At 44.4% G+C, this 23490-nt stretch overlaps 4 protein-coding genes across 9 annotated transcripts; 3 read left to right on the top strand and 1 right to left on the bottom strand.

The window, feature by feature from the left end:
* The first annotated feature begins 5198 nt into the window (after window positions 1-5198).
* Window positions 5199-6531, top strand: LOC101791312 (olfactory receptor 5AR1). The gene has a single exon (XM_021278399.4). It carries the CDS (start codon window positions 5205-5207, stop codon window positions 6141-6143), a length of 939 nt encoding a protein of 312 aa, XP_021134074.3. The 5' UTR covers window positions 5199-5204; the 3' UTR covers window positions 6144-6531.
* A 1369-nt stretch (window positions 6532-7900) lies between these two features.
* On the top strand, window positions 7901-12905 carry LOC101791494 (olfactory receptor 5AP2). Its single transcript, XM_005028964.6, has 2 exons — window positions 7901-7953; window positions 9967-12905. Exon 2 carries the CDS (start codon window positions 10798-10800, stop codon window positions 11794-11796), a length of 999 nt encoding a protein of 332 aa, XP_005029021.4. The 5' UTR covers window positions 7901-7953; window positions 9967-10797; the 3' UTR covers window positions 11797-12905.
* A 1606-nt stretch (window positions 12906-14511) lies between these two features.
* On the top strand, window positions 14512-16995 carry LOC101805090 (olfactory receptor 8I2). The gene has a single exon (XM_013108081.5). The coding sequence runs from the start codon at window positions 15227-15229 to the stop codon at window positions 16169-16171; it is 945 nt and encodes a 314-aa protein (XP_012963535.3). The 5' UTR covers window positions 14512-15226; the 3' UTR covers window positions 16172-16995.
* Window positions 16996-18206: 1211 nt separating this feature from the next.
* LOC106019914 (olfactory receptor-like protein COR8) lies at window positions 18207-22621 on the bottom strand. Of its 6 annotated transcripts, none has more exons than XM_072038630.1 (3): window positions 21891-22621; window positions 19699-19778; window positions 18207-19422 (listed from the first exon to the last, which is right to left on the bottom strand). In XM_072038630.1, the coding sequence occupies exons 1-3, from the start codon at window positions 21968-21970 to the stop codon at window positions 18785-18787; spliced, it is 798 nt and encodes a 265-aa protein (XP_071894731.1). In that variant the 5' UTR covers window positions 21971-22621; the 3' UTR covers window positions 18207-18784. The 6 variants fall into 6 exon arrangements, with proteins under 6 accessions (XP_071894731.1, XP_071894729.1, XP_027314817.3 ...); XM_072038628.1 differs by lacking the exon at window positions 21891-22621 and adding exons at window positions 20563-20634; window positions 21193-21368 and having other exon boundaries at window positions 18207-19778; XM_027459016.3 differs by lacking the exon at window positions 21891-22621 and adding an exon at window positions 21193-21368.
* Window positions 22622-23490: the final 869 nt, after the last annotated feature.

Genomic DNA, 23490 nt, shown 5'->3' with positions numbered 1-23490 from the left:
CAAACCAAACAAACAAACAAACAAAACTATGGTTTTGTTTTTTAGCATTTAGAATAAAATGTCATGAGCAGCAAATTCCAATTCTGAGCTACGTGGGATAATAAGTCTTTGGGACATTGTCAACATGGAAAGCCAAGTGGTTGCTGATACCTCTCCCACTGGAGTGTTATCAGAGCAAATGTTAATAAATATGGGCTTCTCTTCCCTAAATGTGGTGAAAACCACAGACAGAAACAATGTGCATGGAGAAGACTAGGGTCATGTCAGAGGAAAAGCTTGTTTTATCACTTTTTTTCTTTGGAATCAGTGTGTGTAGGCAGAAGTTTTATTTAAAGCATGGTTGAAAGTGCTTGAGGCCAGGAGACGTGGGTGCCTGCATCACTGGGTGCTTGTGGACCGACGGAGCAGCCTGCCAGGGTGTCCAGCAGTGTTTTGTTAGAGAACTTCATTGTCTACAGAGCATGGGATTAAAACCACACATAATTAAGCAAGGGATGAAGTCAATGTGCTTAGGATGACTGATCTCATGGAAGCTGCCATCTTGCAGTGTTTTTTTCCAGACCGATGGCTTTGGGAAACCAGACTAATCACAGAATTTATGTTCAAGGGTTTCATGAATTACCCTGGCCTCCAAGCTACCCTCTTTGGGGTTTTCCTGCTTATCTGTTGTCAAGGTGGTGGATAACCTTGGCATTGGTGCTTAAATCTGGCTCGATTCCCAACTGCAACCCCCTTTGTATTGGATCTCTGTTTCTCTTCAGCTGTGACACCCAAAATGCTGATGAGTTTCTCAGAAGCTGCCTTGTACAGGTGTATTTTTTATGTTGCATTTGTAATTGGAGTCTTACCAAGTGGTCTGGGCTTTGGGGTGTCAGAAGGAAGCTGTGACAATTTTCTGTATGTCATTGGGCATCTTATATTATGTCTGGCCCTACCAATGTGGGATTAACTTGTACCTGTGCCTCTAGATAGTTTGTTTTGTAACAGCAGAGATACAAGGCATCCTTAAAGAACTGCCAGGGGCAGATTTGTGAGGAGAATGTGCTAAAATGTTCAGATTGCTATTGAATGTTTGGAGGCTAGCATGTGCTAGGTATCCTCATGGATCTGCCATTCATTAGGCAACCCCAAGTCACCTATATTTTGAAGGGAAATACAGTGACAAGGCTCAGCCTTCTAAAAACAAAACATTTCTGAGTTTTCTGCTGGTAACTCAGACAGTTTACTTTACTTCTCAGTCATCTTTGACCTGGTAGACTAAGGTCATCATGGAAGAGCTGTTCTTTGTGTTTGGGTATTGTTTATTAGCATGGTGGATTAAATCCCTGTCAAGTCCTGTACCTATTCCAGCCATGACATGGAACGTATCAATTTCAGGTAAGCCTCAATCCTGGAACAAACTTTTTCTCAGCTGCTGAAATCAGCTTTTCTTTAATACAGAACATTAAATATTGGACAGTGACAGTTTCTAAATGTGCTATTTAATGGAATTTTTCAGTATATATATTCAAACTGAGGATATACAATAAAGCCATGGTGAACTAGTTGTAATGAAATTAATACATTTTTTTTCTTTGTTATTTTTTTTTTTTTCCAAACAGTTATCTGTTACCTTCACATGAGATTTAACTGGCCAAATTTGAGTTTAGTAGATAAATATTGCATCTGACCTTAATCTTTCTCCATAGCAGGAATGAAAGAGCAAGATCCTTGTTAAATTAAACAAATTAAACATGCATAAAGGCATAGCTTTCTCCCTACAGAAAATATAACATCTCTCTGATATTTCTTTTCAAGATGCTTGAATCAGAGTTGTAGCAACCCATCCAGCCCATGGGTCATATCACTTTGATAAGCCAATATTGCTGCCTTTCACTTTATATACTATTGTAATGTGTGATATTTTTTTTTAATTGGAATTCTGCCATTCCATTTTTGCCAAAATCTCAGGTCCCGATCTCGGGTCCCATTACTGAAAAGGAAAAATATCTACAGTGGACTTCATGTTATGAATTACGATCTCATTAAGATATTTCAGGCACTGAGAGAGGATGATACTTGAGTATGTTGAGCTGAGGTGAGTTACACTGAAATTGCTGTGAATGTGCTATCCATATTCTGCTAATCAAAATTTGTTTGCAGAAAGCACTGTACTAATACCATCTCTTTCCAAAATATACAGAGATTGTTCTGGTCTTTTAGTAGAGTTGGAGCAATAGAATGACCCTGGTCTCTGTTAAAAGGGAGGAAAAAACAGGCCACTGTGATGCTCCTGGAAATATCTGAAACATAGAAAAAAGGTCTAGAGGACTGCCATCCCCAGTCATGTTCTGACAGGTGGGTCCAACACAGCCCTCCCCGTTCTTAATTGTCAGTAGTCTGGAAGTGGTTCAGGCTCATACATTGTCTGGAGGCTTGGGCCAGCCATCATCTCCGTGATCCTAGCCATCTGCACAGGCATTCAGCCAACACCGATTACTGCAGCATAAGCTGCTTACAAGAGGTGTTTGAGATGCTTGGAGTAAATTGCCCTTTGGATCTACCTTCCCGTCTTGCCCTTGGTTTTCAGAGGGGATTGTGAAGAGTAACTCGTACTCATTGGGATCTCTAGCTGTTCTGTCTCTTGAGGTTACGAATTGTTGTCACAGGTTCTTGATATTTGTGACAACGATGTTGCTGTAGTCCAGGAATTAGCATAGGGTTTTGCATCATCCTGCGTGCATAGTTAAGCCTTTGTTAGTAGTTCAAGCTGTTATGACTCATGGACTCTCAGTCAGGAGCCAGCAGTATACAACCAAGACTTGCTTCTCTTAGAAACCTGAACTGTAGCCAAGGCAAGGACAAACACCCCCTCCCTCAAGAGGGGTGTCTGGTGTCCACAGAGACTTGCAGACACCCGTATAAAGGCAACACATTGATGTAAGTGAAGAACTTCACCTGATGGAAATATGCCTGCGGCTCTTGAAACCTCAGGAGAGATGTTCTTGTTTACCTGGAAACTGTGAAGATGGCTTCAAGTTTTAAACCCCAAGATTCACCGTGCATGTTTCCTGAGTCTGTAGTTCCATCCAAAGTGGAAGGGAAAGTGGCCTCCATCCACAGGTCAAGGTGTCCATTCCCTGAATGGTCAGGGTGAGCTCTGTTGGGACTATCCTCTTCTGTTATAAACCTCTGCAGCTATACTACCTTTGGGGAGGCTGCTCTGATATACACCAGATAAAGGCTTTCTCCTCTGTGTTGGTAAAGGTGAAATATTTCTGTTGGGATGCACTTGGGATGCACACCAGTATATGAATTCAAAAGTGTGCAGGGATCAAAAGTCATGGTGCTTATGGTATCTTTAAGGAGCCTGTAAGAAGAGAGGAGAACACTCTCAAGGAGGAATTAACCCACCCACCAAGCCTGAGACAAAGTGTGTATGTTCCGCTGATGGAGAAGGGTTCTGCAATGAGTCTTCTGATCCTGATGCTCACCTGATGGGGTAAGACTTTGATCTTCATTGTTCTATTCTAAATCTTCATGTTATCAGGGACTGAAACCTGTATTTCACCCTTTCTCTAAGGTGAGCAGCCTGATTATGTGCCTAAATTCAGTCAATGGGAGCTGAGTGAGCCTGGATCAGCACAACTCTGTGGTCTCCCCTCTGGCCAAGGGGAGAGGCAGGAGCTGCTGGAGGGAGATGCATTTTGCCTATGGAAAATGGGATGAGGGAAGTCCTCATGAGCATCCTCACCACCAGGATGCTGTGCTGTGCCACAGCCAAGATTCCTCTGTGAAGGATTTTCTTCACAGATTGCCTCTTAAAACAGTGAATTCTCACACTGGCTCTTTTTTTCCTTTTTTGCTTTGGCTGTTTTCCTCCCTTCTGCCAGAACTGTGAGCCGTTCCCTGTTCTCACCTGGAAATGAGAAGCAATTCAGTCGGATGCTGCTGCCTAAGCACACTGGGGAAGGCACCAGGTGTTACTTTATATTTCAGGACATCACAGATCCTATTTCTGCCTGGTCTTGGTCAGTACATTACAGCTGGTTCATATTCATAAACGCTTGCAGCTCTCTCTCCTGACACTTGAATCATTTCTGCAAATCAGGTTTCATCTCCTAGCCCATTTCTGAAAATGCAAGGCATGATGAATGTCATCAATGTATTGTGCTGGTTAATGGTGCCTCATGGCAAGAGCAAGGGATGAGCAGGGATGCAATGGGCTCTGGTCAGCTCAACTCCATAAGCATTTATTGATAGACAAACTTAATATATGTTAAATACACATAAATTCTTTGTACGTGGGACCTTAACACCCAGAGTAATGCATTTGCTCTCAGTGTCATAGGGCACTCAAGGTAGATTTTGATGTTTAACACTTAATTGTATATTCTCTAAGTATTAATGAAATGTTTGATGCTCATTCCAGTTCAAGACAATGGCTTCAGATTCAAATTGCACTCATGGTCTCCCTGGCTTCCTTTCCCCAAGGTTTCTGAGACTAATATTAAACTTCTCATTTCTTTCTTGCAGGCTCATGCAGCGTGCACTGCCAAAAACTTTGTCTTTTCTGCAGTGTCTCTTCTAAAACCAAGAAAGAAAAGCTATGGTATTTTTACTTTTACTCCAAACTGTTACAGTTGTAGCCAGAAGATGCTGCTGAAGACACAGCCATCCTGTTCAGGGCACCTTCTGATCTGCTTGAAACTGGGGAGGGGGAAGGAGGGAAACAAATAAGGAGAAAGGCTTAATTGCTAGAGAGCAAGGGCAGAGCTGGTAACTTAGTCTGTGTCATCTGAATCTCTATCTGATGCTTCATCCATCAATCTCATCAAACTGCAGGTACCAAAATGAGATCCTGAGTTAGAGATGAACCTGACCTAAGGTCTGCCCACAGTCCGGGAGGTGAGATGCCTTCAACAGTGATTTGCTGCAGGCTGGTGTGGGCATTTAGGAAAGATGGGATGCCTTCTCTTCAGAAGGAGCCCTCCCCCTTCCCTTGGCCTGTAGAAGACAAGCTCAGGCCAGCTGGCTGACTTCTCATGGCTCATGTGTGGTCCATAGTATCCTAGTTCCCTAGAGATGAATGGTCTGGGTATCCTAGTTGCACATGGTGTAAATTGTCAACTTATCCAATTTCAGCTTAAAAATAATGTAAAAAGGCATCCTTTTCACTGTCCTGTGTCTTTGTGCCCTCTCTCTTGGTAGACACGAGGCCCTGAATGGCAGAGGAGAATCACACCTCGGTGGCCGAGTTCATTCTTGAGGGCCTGACTGACCAACCAGAGATGAAGGCAGCCCTCTTCGTGGTGTTTTTGCTCATATACATCATCACCCTTTTGGGCAACATGGGGATAATCATCATCATCCGAGGTGACCCCCGGCTCCACACATCCATGTACTTCTTCCTTGGCAGCCTCTCGGTGGTGGACATCTGCTTCTCTTCTGTGATTGCCCCCAGGACTCTGGTGAACTTCCTATCGGAGAGGAGGACCATTTCCTTTGCTGGGTGCACAGGCCAAACCTTCTTTTACATTGTTTTTGTGACCACTGAGTGCTTCCTGCTGGCTGTCATGGCATATGACCGGTACGTGGCCATCTGTAACCCACTGCTCTATTCCTCCATTATGACTCGGAGGCTGTGTGTGCAGCTGGTGGTGGGGTCCTACATTGGGGGCATCCTGAATGCCATCATACAGATGACCTTCATCATCAGGCTGCCCTTCTGCAGCTCCAATGTCATCAATCACTTCTTCTGTGATGTTCCTCCCCTCCTGGCTCTGTCCTGTGCCAACACCTACATCAACGAGATGATCCTCTTCTCCTTAGCTGGTGTCATCGAGCTCAGCACCATCTCCATCATCCTGGTCTCATACATCTTCATCTTCTGTGCCATCCTGAGGATCCGTTCAGCTGAAGGTAGGCAAAAAGCCTTCTCCACCTGTGTGTCCCACCTGACAGCTGTGACCCTGTTGTATGGGACGACAATTTTCATGTACTTGCGCCCCAGCTCTAGTTACTCCCTGAACACAGATAAGATGGTCTCCGTCTTCTACACAGTGGTGATCCCAATGCTGAACCCACTCATCTACAGCCTGAGGAACCAGGTGGTGAAGGATGCACTGAGGAGAAGAGCAGAAAAAATCACTGTTGGGGTCTGAGCAGAGTTAATGACACAGGAGCCGGCGAAGACATTGGAAAACCACAAATGCACACAGTGTCATAGACCAGGACTCAGGCCACCTGGCTGCGAAGCTTTGATTCAGGCTGTGGAGCCTCTGTCCATGCAGGTGTTCCAAACATGTCTGAACGAGGCCATGTGCAATCATTTAGTGTAAGGTCAGCCCTGATTTGAGCAGGAGATGGGATTCTTTTGATCAGAAAGGACATGTGGGAGGCCTCTAGTCCTATGAGTGCCAAGTTATATGCATTCACATGTGTGTGTATCCATAAAAATGCAGCAATTCCATATTATACAACATATTTATTATATTCCTTTGTGTCCACATACACATTTGTTACTGATTTCCTTGTCAATCTCTAGCTGAAATTAGCTATAATACCGAGCTATAGCCCCCTGCTTGGTAAATGAAGGGGTGTGTGATGTGCTGTTGTTGGGTTTATCAGAAAAATGCCTATACCAAAAAAAAAAAGCCAAATAATGTCACAGAACATTTCCTGATCCTGCAGAGTTTAGCAGCATGCCTTGATTTGGGATCAGCATTTCTGCTCCTTAGGGCTAATGTGGGCTGACATTTTCTTGGTAAGAAATTAAAAACATTTATGTTATCCAGAAGGGTTCATGAAGGCAGGACATCCCTCCAGGATTGGACCCAGGATCTGGCTGGGGAGGTGTTTTTTATTTATTTTTTTTTTCTCTTCCCTCACAATTTCTGCCTTTCAAAGGCTTGAAACGAAGCTCTAATTGGCTTACTAATTTATGCCCACAGTGTCTTGTTAGGTACAAAGAAAATATTTTCAGTAGCGGCTGCATCCTGTAATCTTTCACTTCACCATGAGGCAGTGGGGAAAAGGAGTTTTAAAAAAGGGGGAGGGAGGGAGAGAAAAAAGGGGAGGATAATAATAATAAATAATAATAATAATAATAAAAAACCAAAGTATGTACTTCTTACACAAGAAGCAACTCCTGCCACAAATTACAGCTCCCACCTTTCACCATTTTAGCTAGAAACTGCTGTGGGTGCTATGAAATGCTACCATTCCCCGGGTGGGTTTGCCACAATTATTTTTTCCCTGCCCCAATAAACTTTTCTACATTCGTCCAGCACTTCCTCAGTTCAAAGTAATGGGTGTCCCCACAAAGGTCTCTGGAGGGCACTCAGGGAGTTGTCTGAGGAGATGACCGGGGCTCCTACTGGATGAGGACTCCTTAACTTGGTGCGAGTTCTACCGTCAATTGAGGAAAAATCCTCTCCCAAACACATCAACCAGTGAAACATAACCCACACAGTGATGTGACCTTGGTCAGCACGTAAAACCTTGACCAATTATTTTTAACACTGAAGTCACCACCCTGAAGCTGACTCTCATTGCTGCTGGCAAGGCAACAGGGTGGGCTTGTGCAAATACACCACAGACAAAATGTTGTTACTTGAACGTGCCTTTCCTTCCCAAACTCTGCATTTCATCTGCCACTGAATAAAATCCATTCCTGTGTGCATGTATATGACTTATTGCTTCTGGAAGTGTTGTGCTGTCAGCCCCCAGAGACACACAATGACCGTAGCAGTCTGGTTCAGGTATTAAAAGGGAGCGCTGCAGGGCGGAAATGCTAAATTATTGGCTAGTAAAGTACTGATCAGCATTTCTTGTACGTCGTCACCATCTATTGGGCACTGTTGGAAATATCTACTCCTCCTCCTGTAGCTGAAAACTTTTTTTTTTTTTTTCCTATTAAGCCTTGAGTTACTGAAAGGCTTGGCCTTGAGCAGAAGGACAGAGAAACAGCAAGTAAGTAAAATAGGGCCCTTGTGTTGCCTCCACAGCTGGTGACCCATCACAGAACTGGGAGAGAGGGAAACTTTACTGCTGAAATGAGGTTTTTATTTATTTTTTTAAATTATAATATTTAAAATAATAATAATATTTTAATAATATTAAAAAAAAAAAAGTAATTCTTGAGTGAGGCCTCGGGTTAGATAAAATTCAGACTGAATTCACCCTGCCTTACGTATTATTTTTAACCTTGGGTTACACCATGCATTATTTAAAGCAATAATTCCTGATATTTAACTAGTTCTCTCCTGCATGGATCATCATTTCCTGCAGTATAGAACATTCTTAGGATCCATGCAGTCTGTCTTTATTCCTGACGAACCTATTCCAGATTTTACAATAAAAACAAATGGAAAAAAAAATCAGAACAGTTCTCATCAGAGACCAGAGGGGTGCTGGAGGTGTGAGCACAAGGAACACTTGAGTAATTTGAAATCTCTTACTAATGAGTCTTTTCTGCACTTTTAGATAGTTTGGACTATAGGACTTCTAAAACAACAGTGGAACGTTTTAGGTCTATATTTTAGGCATGTTCCCATACCAAGGTTTTGAGGATAGCACTCACACTGAGAGCAGATGAATGACCACCTAAGCAGGACAACACATTGCAGACTGCTCTGCAAGGCATTGCTCTGCAGCCAGGGTCTTGTGTCTATACCTTTGTGGTTGAAGTGTTGGGAAAAACTAACGACGGGCTGCTCAGAGTCAGAGAGTGTCTCACTGAATGGTCTTGCACTGGTTTGCCCAAGAAATGCAAGATCTTATTGAGTCTGAGCAGGTGGCGTAAATGCAGGTCCTTTTCCCATGAGGAAAACCAAGAATATTTGTGCTTTTGCTGGCAGCTAGTTAGCAGAGTATTGAACTACTGGCTGTCAGCACGAACAGCGTGGGACCTGAGGCAGGAAGGTATGGGTTTTAGTTTAATTTATCTCCATTCCGGTCAATGTCTTCAAGAAGCGGAGAGGTGTGATTCCTGACAGGGACCTTCAGCTGCCCATTCTGAGATGAAGCCCGTGCCCCTGCTTAATTGTGCAGCTTGGGTCAATCCTCCCGGTGTCCCCATCTCTGTGTCTGGATGCTGCCTCCAGGGTAGGTCCAGCCCTGACCCCTGCAGCTCCGTTTTCATTAGCTGCAGCCTGTCCCCCGGTTCCTCGTGGGGGTCTCAGAGGCACCACTTCCCCTCCGGCAGTGGGAAAAGTGTCTCTAAATCTCCATTAATAATAACGTGAGGCCAGACACATTGCTTGCAGGACATCTGATATTAGGTGTCTGGCTCCGGAGCGGAACCTCTCCCCTGAGCAAAGTGTCATAAGATCATTCTAAGTGTGGATCTGCTTGTCAGGTTCCAGATAAGATGCACTCTCTCTCTGCTCTCTGGTGTAACGCTGTCAAGTGATGATTAATGTTATCCAGGAAAAAAAATCAATGATTTTTTATTCCATCCATTGCAGACTGTCATTTTAGGAGCTGCAGCTTTCTCTCTAGTGAGCAGGGAGTCTGAATTTATCTTTTACCTCTGGTTTCAGCATCAAGTCCAAAACAAAGCCCAGCAAGACAAGCCCTGGCTCCTATTACTGTCCCACCTTATATGAGGACATGTTACGTTGGGAAAGGTTGTATTTTCCAGTGCTTTCACCCAGATGCAGTCTTCCTGAGAGATCTGCTGCCTGAATTCACAGGTGTGCTCACGCTGGCCGTGGAGCACCCATCCAGCTCTGATGCTGGATGGAGGGGTGTTCCTGTCCTTGTCAGAAAAGACAGGGCAGATATGACCACATTTAAGCACACAGCATGCTTTAAGTTAGATGTATTTAAGCAGAAATGATGCTTAAACTGCAATCTTGATGTGAGTGTGATCTATGTGTGACAGGTCTGCACCAATATAGCCAGCTGGTGGATGTTGCATGCATGCTTTGTTATATGCTGACCTGTTAATTTTACTTTCTCCTTTTCTTTGGTTATGTGAAGCTGTACAAATTTGTACAACAATTAAATCCATTTTCCTGATGCTTTTGCGCAAACTGGGGGCCAGCAGTAGGGCCCAGGCCATGAGCTGCACCACAACGTCTCCAGCAGCTCCATCGTTTTATGAGGCGAAGTGGCTCCAGGAGGTCCCATCCAGGAGATGCCTTGGCTAAGGAGCTGCCTGTCTTTGTACCTAGCCAATGACTGCATTTCATCACTTTCTTTTAGAGAGTAATTCACTAGTTACTCTTCCAAAAGCTTCCAAATTTCTGTTGCCTGCAGTAAGTCTGTACGGGGAGCTCAAAGGGTGGACCACTGCAAAGCCACAAGGAACTGGACGTCTTCTCCTAGGACTCTTCTGAGAGAGTTCATAAGCTTAAGTAGTAGGATGTGAGACTCCATTTTAGTGCAATATCTCACATTTTTTTTATTGTCTCTATCTGCCTCTTCTGCTGCTGATGTTTTTACAGTGTGTGTGACTGTGCAACATGCCCTTATGGAGATGTCCTTACAGCATGGTTACCAATTATATTTGAAACTTGGGCTCCTCCAAAGAGGTACACAAACTGTAATGCTGAAGTTTGAAGTTCCTGAAGAAACCGCCACTTTCACTGGTTTGATCTTTTGCAAAATGGAGGCCAGAAATACTCACCTGTTTGCTGGTGAGCATGTATATTCATCTATCACTGTACAGAAGACTGGCCTTGGGAACCTAAGGCTTTCTAGAAATCACTCAGAGATTTATATTGACTTAAAGCTTTGTGGCTGGTAGACAAGAATTAACATTCAACATTGTTGACAGACTTGGGCCTATTAAACATTGCCATTTGAAAGATGTACTGCAGGTACACTGGTTGTATACTCAGTATGGTTGAAGATAATTCTACATTTGCATCTGAGTTCTTTCTCCTGGGCTTAACAAGCCAAGAAGACCTGCAGATTATATGCTTTGTCTTATTCCTTGCCATCTATGTGGTCAGCCTAGTGGGAAATCTGGGGGTGATCACATTAATAAGAATTGATTCTTGCCTGCACACACCCATGTACTTCTTCCTTAGTCATTTGTCTCTCCTGGATGCCTGCTACTCTTCCACCATCATCCCTCAGGCCTTGCTGAACTTTTTGGTGAAGAGGAAGGCCATCTCCTTCACGAGGTGTGCTGCTCAACTCTTCTCCTTCGCCACCTGTGCCACTGCTGAGTGCTATGTGCTGGCTGCCATGGCTTATGACCGCTACGTGGCGATTTGCAACCCGCTGCTGTACCCTGTGGTCATGTCCCGGCAGCTCTGCATCGGGATGTTGGTGGGTGCCTACCTGGCTGGAGTGCTCAGCTCGGCCATCCACACGGTTTCCATATTCCATCTCCCGTTCTGCCATTCCAGGAGGATCAACCACTTCTTCTGTGATGGCCCGCCACTGCTAGCCCTCTCCTGCTCCGATGCCTGGCTCAGCGGGATGGTGGTTTCTGCTGTGGTGGGCTTCAATGTGCTAAGCACCACGGTCTTCATCCTGGTCTCCTACTGGCTTGTCCTGTCCGCAGTCCTGCAGATCCGCTCCGTAGCCGGGCGGCACAGAGCCTTCTCCACCTGTGCCTCTCACTTGGTCTCCGTCACTTTGTACTACGGCAGCTCCCTCTTCATGTACATGCGCCCCAGCTCCACAGCCACCTTGGACCATGACAAGGTGGTCTCTGTGCTGTATGCGGTTGTAGTCCCCATGCTGAACCCTCTGATCTACAGCCTGAGAAATGCAGAAATGAAGAAAGCCATCAGGAAAGCACAAGGTAGATTGCTCTCCTTGCTGCCTATCAGAGGTCTCATCAGGGCCAGCTGAAATGAGAGAGCTAGGGAGGCTTCAATATTACTTCCAATTACACACCTTCCAGCAGCAATTATTTAGCTATTAACAAAAATAATAACCAACTTCATTTAATGCTTCAGAGAGCCAAAGGGAGGACACAGGCGCTGGCTCTGTCCCACACCTTGCTGCTGTTGAGATCAAATTGGTCCATGTCTGCTTGCTCCTGTCTTCCGTTAATGACTGACAAATTTCCTGGCAATATGAGGCTGTTAACTGAATTTTCCAGCAGTTGGCTTGAGACCATGAATTTAGGTCACATGAAATAATGCTCTGACAGTGGTTTTTGTGTGAAATAATCATTGAAGTCTGGTATTGTTTTGCTTTGTTTCCCTAACTTCAACTGCAGGCTATTTTTTCCCTGATTCACATTGCTTTTCCTATTTCATGAGACTTAGATTTTAGCCTAGTATTGAATGGGGACAAAGCAAATTAAAGAAAAAAGAGATGGGAAACTTTTTTCTACCCAGTTCTGGTACATTGCCAGAACTGACAGTCTGGTGCCTTCCAGAAGAAAAACAAATTGACATAAAAACAAACAAACAAACAAACAAACAAACAAACAAACAAAAACGAAACAAAAAAAAACCCACACATTTAAAACCACCTACATGTTTCTCCATCTCGCTTCCCCATCTTTACACAGTTTGGTGTTCTCTTCTGTCTGCCATTTCTTCTGTATTTTCTAGGTGTCTGGTACAAAATTATAATCTAATATTTGTGCTGTTTTATAACGTCTCTTCATACAGCAGAAGCTTTCAGGGACATCATCACTCAGACTTTATTAGAGTAAATGTAGGAAGTCTAAGCTAATTTTGATGCATCTTGAAAGCAGCTGTGCAAAATGCTTTTGAGCAAAGAGTGTGCCATGTGGTCACCACTGACATGTACGGAAATATATCAGCTGAGAGTGCTCTCCGTGTCAACAGTCCAGCAATTCATGCAGCAAATGCTCTGTTAGGTTTGTTTTCAGCAACCTTCAGTGCAACGTTAGATCAGCAACCAGCTTTCCCTGTTGCTTATAAAAGGGTTCTGCAGCAAAAGTTTGTGATATCTGGGGATAAATAAAAAGCAAACTGCCCTGGGATTGTCTTCCAGTCTTTTCCTATCTGACTCATGTTTTCTGAGTTTTCTGCCTTGGAGCATTAACCATTCCGAGCAGAGCCTGCTTAGGCTTTCCTGGCAGTCAGTGGACACATTGGCCTCCTGAAGGGATGGTTCAGATTTTGAATCTCTTCTGCAACCAAGTTAATGCAGGAAGGTACCAAAAAATAATTCAGGCTTGACTGTAATGGTTGCTGCTGACCTGGTGTCAAGAAATGTGTTTAGATGAATAACATAGCAGGTATTTAGTGTAGGTATGTGAGATCCAGCTTTCATCTTCATACTGTGTGGGAGCACTTTTGAAATTGCTACGCTCTGTCTGACAGAACTATTATTTACCACTTAACACATCACAAATACTTCTCAGCCCTTTCTGGTGCACCAGCAGTTTAGGTTCAGGGAGAAATCTGAGCATTTTGTTGGGAGATGAGTGCCTCGGACTGATGGGATACATGTCCAGACCCCAGTGATGCCTTCTGCTTGATGCTTGAGTGTTGGGATGTTTATGATGATGGAGAGGCAGCCCGATATGTGTTTGAGTCATGAGCTGAAGGACCAAACACAGCCTCTGGGATATTTCCACTTGAAGTTTGAGGAAATAACCAAAACAAGTATTTCTGTTTGCTTATTACTGAGAGTTTTATGTCTCAAGAGCAAGCACATTAGTATGAAAGCTCTCATTAACAAATAGATTTCAGATCACATGGGTCTTCATTGTTTCTCAATATGACAACTTAGTTATAAACAACTGAATTTGAAAACATTTCAAACTATTTTTCCAAGCCCTGGTTCAGTCCAATATTGAAAATAATACTAATTACAGTGCATCCCTGCTCTCCTATGCTTCAGACTTGGCATTACTCAGGGAGCAAGTCCCAAAGGTCAGCAAATGACATCTCCCTTATAAACACACATACATCTGCCTTATAACCATGCTTATATAAGGCTCAGAAAAATAATTATTTGCAGACACTTGCATTAAAAAAATATTTGCATCTCGCCTGTACATCCCTACTGAAAGAGCTGGACTCTACAGCTTTCATGCCATGGCTTTGGTGACACAGATCAGATGCCTGTTTTGAAGATGCTGCTGGACAGACTTGATCTCTTTGCTTAGGAAAAGGGTAAGAACCGCTCTGTTGTAAAGACAGACTGGTGGAAGCCCCTTAGTGGCAACTTGGGAATGAAATAAGCTCCAGAACAGCTTTTCAGCCCTAGGCCACCTGTAGCTTCATTTTCTTTGTCTTACCACACTTCAGGAAAGAGCTGGAGGCACGAGTAGAATCATCTGTGTTGGAAAAGACGTACAAGATCGTCAAGTCCAACCTTCAAAGAGAGTAAAGAGAAAAGATTCTGGAACAAGTGAGCACAGGGATGTACAACTGAGAAAGGGGGGTAGATAATAGAGGACTTTGGGGGTACTTTTGTTTATACCTTGTAGATTTTATAATTGTTTTGTTTTCCAGTAGTCAAGTAGCATATAAATAAAATAAAATAAAATAAAATAAAATAAAATAAAATAAAATAAAATAAAATAAAATAAAATAAAATAAAATAAAATAAAATAAAATAAAAACAATTGCAAATGCACAGCTTTGTGTCAAAATGAATAGGCTGTACTCCAACTGGTAATGATATAGAACACTGATTCTGTCTGGTGAAAAAAAAAAAAAAAAAGAGAGAGAAAAAAATCTTTAAAATTTCCAGAAAGCAGTAGTGGGAATTCCTAGCTTCTCTCTTTTGCACATTATAGATTGTGATTATTTGATTTGTTACACTTGAATAAACTTTATGGCTCCTTAGTATATCCTATATAAATCACAGCAGTATTTATTTGCTTTTAATACCTGTGTAATTATAGCTTTCATTTGGCTAAAGACAGAGTCACCTTTTAATTTTCTAAAAATTATACCACTTTCTATTGCATTTACTGTATGGGTGCAGCTGTGATTCTTCCACAGTATTTCTCTCTCGGAGTTTTTTTTCACTGATCCGTTTTATTTCTATGCAATTTCACCATAATTTAATGTGACAGAACGAGGGGGAACGGGCTAAAGTTGCACCAGGGGTGTTTTAGGTTGGGTATTAGGAAGAACTTCTTTACTGAAAGGGTTGTTAGGTACTGGAACGGGCTGCCCAGGGAGGTGGTTGAGTCACCATCCCGGGAAGTCTTCAAAAGACGTTTAGATGTAGAGCTTAGGGATATGGTTTAGTGGGGACTGTTACCGTTAGGTCAGAGGTTGGACTCGATGACCCTGAGGTCTCTTCCAACCTAGAAATTCTGTGATTCTGTAATAAAAATATGGACAGTGAAAACGTCACGGCTTTGTCCGGCTTCATCCTCTTGGGATTCTCTGATGTTCCAGAGCTACAAACACCCATGTTCATTATTTTCTTATCATTGTACACATTATTGGTGATGGGGAACCTGCTGCTGATGCTGCTGATCAACACTGACCCCCAGCTGTACAAGCCCATGTATTTCTTCCTGACGCACTTGTCCTTCATGGACTTCTGCCTTTCCTCTGCTGTCATCCCCAAAGCCCTGGAGACCTTCCTGTTTGGGACAAGCAACATCTCTTTTGTGGGCTGCTTTGCCCAGATGCATGTTTTCCTCATGCTTGTCATCTGTGAGTGCTTTCTCTTGGGGGTGATGGCTTACGACCGGTATGCAGCCGTGTGCCAGCCACTGCACTACACCGCCCTCATGTCCCGGGCACGTTGCTACAGGATGACCATGCTGGTGTACGCCACAGGCTTCCTAAGCTCGCTGGTACACACGGTGCTGGCGGGGAGGTTGGCTTTCTGCCGGGCGAGGAGCATCGACCACTTCTTCTGCGAGCTGCCTGCCCTCCTGCACCTCTCCTGCTCCAGCACCCACCCCAACCACATCCTGCAGGTCTGCAGTGCTGAGCTCAACATCTTGGGCTCCATCCTGGTGATCCTGGCGTCCTACACCTGCATCCTCTACACAGTCCTGCGGATGCCTTCTGCAGGGACGCGGATGAAGGTGTTCTCCACCTGCACCTCCCACCTGGCTGCCGTCACCATCTTCTACGTGCCGGGGCTGGTCACCTATATGCTACCCAGCGAAGCCAGACCACAGGGTGAAGAGAAACTGGTTTCTGTCTTCTACGCTGCAGTGACCCCCTTGCTCAACCCCCTGGTCTACAGCCTGAGGAACAGGGAGGTGAAGGGGGCTCTGAGGAGGCTGTGGGGCCAAAGGCTGTTCCCACATGTGCACTGACTTTGAAGCCGCATTGGGAGCTCTGCAGCGCTTTGGTGGTAATGAAGGAATATTCATGGCATTATTGTTGAGCTTACGGACAGGGAGATCACACAGCAATAACAGGTACAGAGTACCACACAGCAAATCATCCACTTCTAACAATCACGATGCATTTTAATCACGGCATGAGCCTTCAATAGTCCATCAGAATAATTGTCAGCGCTTGCGCAGCAAACACAACATGGTACCCTGATGTTTTGTGTATGGGTCATGTTAAATGAAAATGTGGCCAGATAAAGGGATGCTCATATTGGAAGTGAAGACTTTCTGATGTTTTCTTTTCCTGATTAGCAAGTTTTTATGCCCAAACTGCAGATATGCAAATGAGCTGGAAGAGCTGAGGGTGTGTTTACGCCAGTGATGTGTGGAGATGGGCAGCTTGCTCCAGGCTCTGATTTTCTCTAGGAGCTTTTTGCTTGGACAGCACCTAGTTAACAAATTGCATTTTGCAGGAAGGTCTTGGGTCTTTCCCTCCTTGGGCGCTGCCCCAGTGACCACAGCACAGGTCTTTGCTCCTGCCTGTGCCCTGCGGAGCCCCCCCATGGAAAGCCACCAGGGACATCATGAGACCATGGGCATCCAGGTCAAGGTAAAGACGTGGACTAAAGTGCAGATTTTCCCTGCTGTATAGAAGAAAAATCAGAAACCACAAAGCCATGGCATTGGCTCAGGGGAATTGTATCTGTAGTAACAACTTGCCATGGGCACACGTAGATTAATTAGAACATTGCCAGAAGCACGTCCCAATCAAAATCTTCACATAGATCTTCTTGGGATGTGTTTTTTTTTTTTTTTTTTTACATCTACTTATCTTTTCTTTTTGGATAATTAGAGGCTCAAGTTCTTTGTGTGGCAATCTCTGAACAACACCTGACAGAATTATGGCTCTTCTGCAGGGTGCAGCATGACTGGGGTGAAAGGTGCTCTAGAGAGAACAGTAGGCAGAAGATTTTTTTAACGTTTAATCAAGACATGCCCTATATGTTCAATGAACTATACAATTTCTGGAAGAATGTGTACAACCATTGTTGCTTGTATAAATGCTGAAGTGAATAAATACTGACTCATTTAAATAAGCATCTTTAAAAACTATGTTATTTTTTTTGTTTTGTTTGTTTGTTTGTTTGTTTGTTTTTTCCCTAAAAGAGTCATAATGAAGAACGAACAAATGAATGAAATGGCAACCAGTTAAAACCACGATAGAGCTTTTAAACAAACCTTGCGGTGGAGCTTGTATGAAAAACAGAGGCATTTGGGCAAATCCCCACAAGACAGAGAGGGGGGCTGCTGAAATGCTTATTCGGGGTGACTCAGGATAGCGGGGCGAGAACTGTCACACACAGCAGAGGAGCTCGGCGCTCCTTTCTACTCCATCCTTCCACCCATGGTGCAGAGGAACAAATCAGAGGAGGTGAAGCGCAGTGCTGGACCTGTTTAGGGTGCTAGGTGGGAAAAAAAAAAAAAAACAGTTCCTCTCTCACTGGGACATCAGAAAGGGCAGCCACGGTCATTGCCCCCACCTGGGGCATCCTCCTTCAGCCAGATGTCCACATGTCTCTTCACAACCTCCAGGAATGGGGTCTCCCCCACCTCCCCAGGCAGCCCGTCCCAATGCCCAACCACCCTTTCAGTGACTAAATTCTTCCTGACCTAAACCTCCCCTGGAACAACTTGATGGCCCCCAACAGCAAAACGCATGAACTGCTCCTCATGCTGAGCAAGACCATCTAGTGTCCAAGCTGAGAGTAACACAAGGTTTTGTGAAAGGGTTTACAAAGATTGTTGGTTTGTTTTCCTGGTGTTGCCTCTTGTGAAGTGAGCCCTGCTAAGCTGGATGCTCTGGGCAGATTTTACTTTACTCTATGTAATTCATCCACAATGCAGACCTTTACAGCTAAGAAAAAATAAAATAAAATAAAATAAAATAAAATAAAATAAAATAAAATAAAATAAAATAATAAAATAAAATAAAATAAATAAAAAGTTGGGTTATTGTAATAACCAATGCAGTGGTTATGCTTAGGTCATGATCCCCATGGCCATCAAAATAAATCCTGATCACTCAACTATTTAGCATCTTGATAAATACACCAGATCACAACATGTAGACTTACTGCCCTTATCACCTGCTCACTCAGTGTCTCTGCTCCCTTTCCCTTTCCTTACTTTCCATGGCACATCCTCCTGGAAGAAAATGAGATTATTTTCTTGTAGTTTTCAGAAATGAGGCTTTTTCTGGTAATACCTCCACAAAGCCCTCCAGTTCTTGAGCTTGCTCCTGGAGGGAATCACTGCTTGAATTAGTGCAATTTCTTATGAAACTGAGGCTAAGAGGGAGAATCCTTTTGAGCTTATTTGTACCACCTTCTCTGATATTACCTAATTTCTGAATAAAGCAAGAGATGACAAGGAAATGCTTATGTGAGCCATGGAGACTGGATGTTGGGTAACACGGGGTCTCTGCAAAATTTAAAGCAAGGTTAAAATTTGCTGCATCTGTTTCTCTACAAGTATGTGACTCCTTACTACTCTGGAGAGCCAACGCAAACCTCTTGCCTCTTTCCTTTTACATCAGCTGATCGGGGTCAACTTGGTCAGTGGGCAGCTCGTAAAAATGTTTTTTGCTGTGGCTCTTCTGAGCACATCCTTGACCTCCTTGTTCCTCAAGCTGTAGATCACAGGGTTAAGCATAGGAACAACCATGGTGTAAAACACAGCGGTGACTTTCTCCATCTGCAGCGAGTATTTGGAGCCTGGCTGCATGTGGCTGAGTCCGGCGGGCACGTAGAACAAGGTGACGGTCAGCAGGTGGGAGGCGCAGGTGGAGAAGGCTTTGTGCCTGCCTCTGGCAGACCTGATCCTCAGGATGGAGACGAGGATGTATGCGTATGAGATGATGATGATGAAGAGCACGGACATGGAAATGGTCCCATTGAAGGTTACGAGCAAAAGCTCGTTGAGGTGGTCGTCAGCGCAGGTGAGTTTCAGCAGAGGGTTGGTGTCACAGAAGTAATGGTTGATGACATTGGGCCCACAGAACGGCAAGGGCAGCAAGCAGCACGTTTGGGTTAGGGAGTTCAAAATCCCCCCCAGGTACGACCCAGCCACCAGCTGCACACAGACTCTCTTGGGCATGGAAACAGCGTAGAGCAGGGGGTTGCAAATAGCTACGTAGCGGTCGTATGCCATCACAGCCAGCAAGAACACCTCTGTGGTCACGAACACGAGAAAAAAGAAATGCTGGGTGAAGCAGGCAGAGTAAGAAATGGTTTTATTTCCAACCAGGAAGACAACAAGCAGCCTGGGACAAAAGACAGAGGAGTAGCAAAGATCAACAACAGACAAATTGCAGAGGAAGAAGTACATGGGAGTGTGCAGCTGGGGGGTTGTCGTGATCAGAGTGATGAGCCCAAGATTGCCCATCAGGGTGATGAGATAAATCACTGAGAAGACTACGAAGAGAGGAGTCTGCAGCTCGGGCTCACTTGTCAGTCCTAGGAGGATGAACTGGGTCACCACGGAGCTATTGCCTTCAGCCATATCACCACGTATCAGAGCAGCGTACCTGTTGGAAGGAGGAAAAACTGGGAAGTATGGAAGAGCAATGGCATGGCTTGTATATGATGCTGCTATCAGCAAGTACCTTATGTTGACTGCCCATTAAAAGTACAAAGCTTTGATAGTCGAGGCACCAGCTAACTCTGGTTAGGTTCCCAGCAAGCCCCCATGGGCAGAGCAACTCACACGAAACCCTTCAGAAGCTGCGTTTTGTCCTCTTTAGTCAAGAGGCTGAATTTAAAAATGAGTTTTCCTTTTCAGAAAAAAAAAAAAAAGCCAGTAATGCATGATTCGAAAAAAAACATTTGGAGACGCTGTGGTGGATTTGTGAGGACTTTACAAATGTGCTGCCTTTCCCCACGAGAAGGCTCAGCATGCCAGGGTCATGAAGTCGCGGGATGGAGTAACTTCTCCCTAACCACTGAGAGAAAGGAACGTCCCCCAGCCAGTGTGGGAATTCAGAGAAATGGGGTTTTGTTACACTTAACGTGTGTCTGCTCCAGCTCAATTAGTATTTACATGTTTTTTCTCCTCCCAAGATGGGCATTTTCAGGCTGGGCTTCAGCACTGCAGGACAAAGATGTGACTTGTACATAATATGTATTTAGCAGAAATCTGTTAATTGTATCCATGGAAATCCAGGCGGTGAGGAAGAACAACAAAAAAAAATTAATCATGTATGAGAAGGCTCCATATGATAGAAAGAAAATTAGTGCCTTCACTTTTCAAACCACAAAACACCATGCACGTTGTATTTTTCTAATCAAGACCCTCCCGTCCCCATTACTCACTCTTTCTAGTAGAGCACAGCAGCTTTCAGGAATCCTTCCTATGCCTGGAAGCCTGGTTCCTGGTATAAAAAGCTGTTCTCATGTTAATTAACAATAAGATGATTGTGATAAACTGCAGTGGAAAGCTTTGTGTAGGGAAACGTAGGGAAAAAGACAAAGGTAGTGGAATGAGATGACCCAGAAGGCAGGCAGGTGGGTGGTACTTGAGATGAACAGCAAGGAAAGAGGGGCCCTAAATCAGAAGCTCCTTGAAGCAAACTTGTGCCACTGCATCAGGAAAACCTCCTGTGTGGCTCAGCACCCTCATTCCCCTCCTTCTGCTTCTCTGCAATACTGAGGCCTCTCCCTAAAGCTCAGCTCTCTCATAATTTTCAAGACCCTTGCTCTCCCTTATTAAAGGCACGATTAGCACCTACCCAACTCGAGCGTGCTGCTGTTCTCTCTACAGCACATTGCCCCGAAGCATGGCAGGATGCCGGGGGCAATGCCTGGTGGTTCTGCTCATGCACCAGGCATCAGTGAATGTGTTACTTAATCACCTGCGTTGTAGTGGTTCCCACCAGGGAACCCAAATTTGTAGATCTATTGCCACATCCCACTTTTCCCACATGCAGCTAGAGCCCTACTTACCGTTCCATAGCAGACACCGTTCTCAGTTCACAGATCCCTTCATGAGTTGCCAACAACCACAGATAGCTGCTAGGGTATTTCTAGGTTTTGGCTGCAGCTGCTTTTCCCTTCCACTAAATGAACGTTTTCCTGAGTGCACCTGAACATCCTTACCACATGGAAAATCCACCCCACCCTAGTGCTGGGACCAAGTTCTCTCTCTCCCAAACAATGATCAATATTCCATCGGGAGTTGTTCCAGGCACTGCTGCATGGTTTTATTCTGCTGAGAGAAAAATCCCCCTGGCCAAAAATCCCCCAGAACCAAAAGTTGTGCTGATTCCTCACAGGCTGAGACCTGTGCAGGTCTCCCAGGCTGCACGGCTCCTGCGTGTGGCTCCATAACATGCTCCTACCCTTGTCTTCCCTCTGTCTGCTCTATTCATTTTATGTGTTCAGGGCAGAAGAGCAGCTCTTCGAATGTTTTCTCTGAGATTTTGTCCCAATCAGATGGTGACACCTACACAAGAAGCCTCCAGGTAACACCTAGTCATTAGAATTTCAGATGTAGGGAAAATGTAGAGTCCAGGTATATTTTGTTAGGCTTTTGCTCTGTATCAATAATCTTACAAGCTTGAATGCTGTGTGATTTAACCTTATGCTGGATTTGAAGCGTGTGCCTACAGTCCTGCTTTCCCTGCGTAACACTGTGCTCTTACCTGCTATCCAAACGTGTTTCTGCGATTTGCACACCAAACGTGCACGTTGTCCTAAGGTAGAGAGAAGAAACGGGATCCATTTTTCTCCATTCTTAGAAATATTCTGATGTTAGACGTGGAGGGAAGTTTGCAGATGCGCCGCTGAGAAGCCAGGCAGAACGGCCACAGCAGCCTTTTGACCAGGGCGGGTTACGCAGCGTCCCCAAGGGCTTGTGCAGGGGGGCAGCTGCGGGGTTTATTTACTCCTTTGGCTCTCATTGATAAAATCCCCAAAGTAAATCGCAGCTCGGCAAAGTTTCATGCCAACCACAAAGGGGATCATTAGAAACTCTCGTAAGAATCTGGGTAAGCATGGACTTGGATCTGGTCTCCCCCGGCTAACCATGTGGAAAGTGCTCATTAATGTTTGTTTGCTCAGTGCTGGTGTGGATGGGGTGAGATGGGTTGGGGGGAGGAACCTTCATTTTGGCAAAGCCACAAAGGGAAATAAGCTATATGAGTATGACAAATAAAGCTTGATGGGATGCCGAGGTTGGGCAGGCGTGCTCCCCAATTCCCGTGTTAGGAAGATGGCTCCTAGAGAAGTGGAAGTCTGCTCAAAAAGGAAGCGACTACTTCTGGGTGCCTGCCTGAAGGCACCTATCGGGGACATAGATGCCCAAGCTCCTTATAATTTAATCGAGTCTGATCTAGCTCTCCAAGCTGCTTCTGCAGGCAGTGAAGGAGAAACACATTCCACCCTGAAAATGCATCAGAGAATGCGGCCCATCTGTGACTGCAGATCAGGTTCCTAACATTTAGACAAGCAAATGAGAACAGATTTGTAATTGCTAACAGGTGTGGGTTTGTTTTGTTTTCTGTAGTTTCTTCATTTTTGGGCAGCGGTTACATTTGTTCCCTTCACCATGAGAGCTTCCCCGTGATTTAAGATGCAGCAGTGCCCGCAGCCAAGATTGGCACTGGAACCTTTGTCAAATCCCCCAGACTGTGGTTTTGGGTAGACCTGTGCGGTGTCAAGAGTTGGACTTGATGATCCTTAAGGGTCCCTTCCAACTCAGGATATTCTATGATTCTATGATTCTATGTTTTGAACACACCAAAGAGCACATGAGTAACAAGGCCTTTCCAGACCAAGCAGTGACTATTTGGCAGCTATTAGGTGTAACATTAGCTTTGAGCACTGTATGTAGCCAGAGCACTTCGAGCACCTGAAGCTTCAGATTAATTTCCCTACTGAGTGGTGGAGGAGGCTTAAAAGTCAGAGTTATTTTAACAATGTTGATAGAATCCCCCTCTGAAACAAGCCTGGTTTCTTGTAGTATAAGTTTGCAAAGAGCTAACCCACAGATCTGTTGTCGACAAATCTTTCAAGTCACTGTTAACACCTGGATTAAAACATGGATTTCCTGTGTTCAGGCCTGAGCTTGATTTGTTGCCTTTTGTCATTAATGAGTTTCCTCATGAAAAATGAGATTTTACTTTACCTGTGCAACCTTCAGCAACAAGGTTTAAGCTATCACTCCAGAGAATTTGGTAAATGTATTTGTATATAAATTTTATTCCGGAAAGAAAAAAAAAAAAAAAAAAAGCACATTGTTTT

Source organism: Anas platyrhynchos, chromosome 5, assembly GCF_047663525.1.
Source record: "Anas platyrhynchos isolate ZD024472 breed Pekin duck chromosome 5, IASCAAS_PekinDuck_T2T, whole genome shotgun sequence".
In the NCBI taxonomy this organism is placed as follows: Eukaryota; Metazoa; Chordata; class Aves; order Anseriformes; family Anatidae; genus Anas; species Anas platyrhynchos.
Note: the sequence above shows the minus strand (reverse complement) of the source record. Positions and strands in the feature narration are given on the sequence as shown.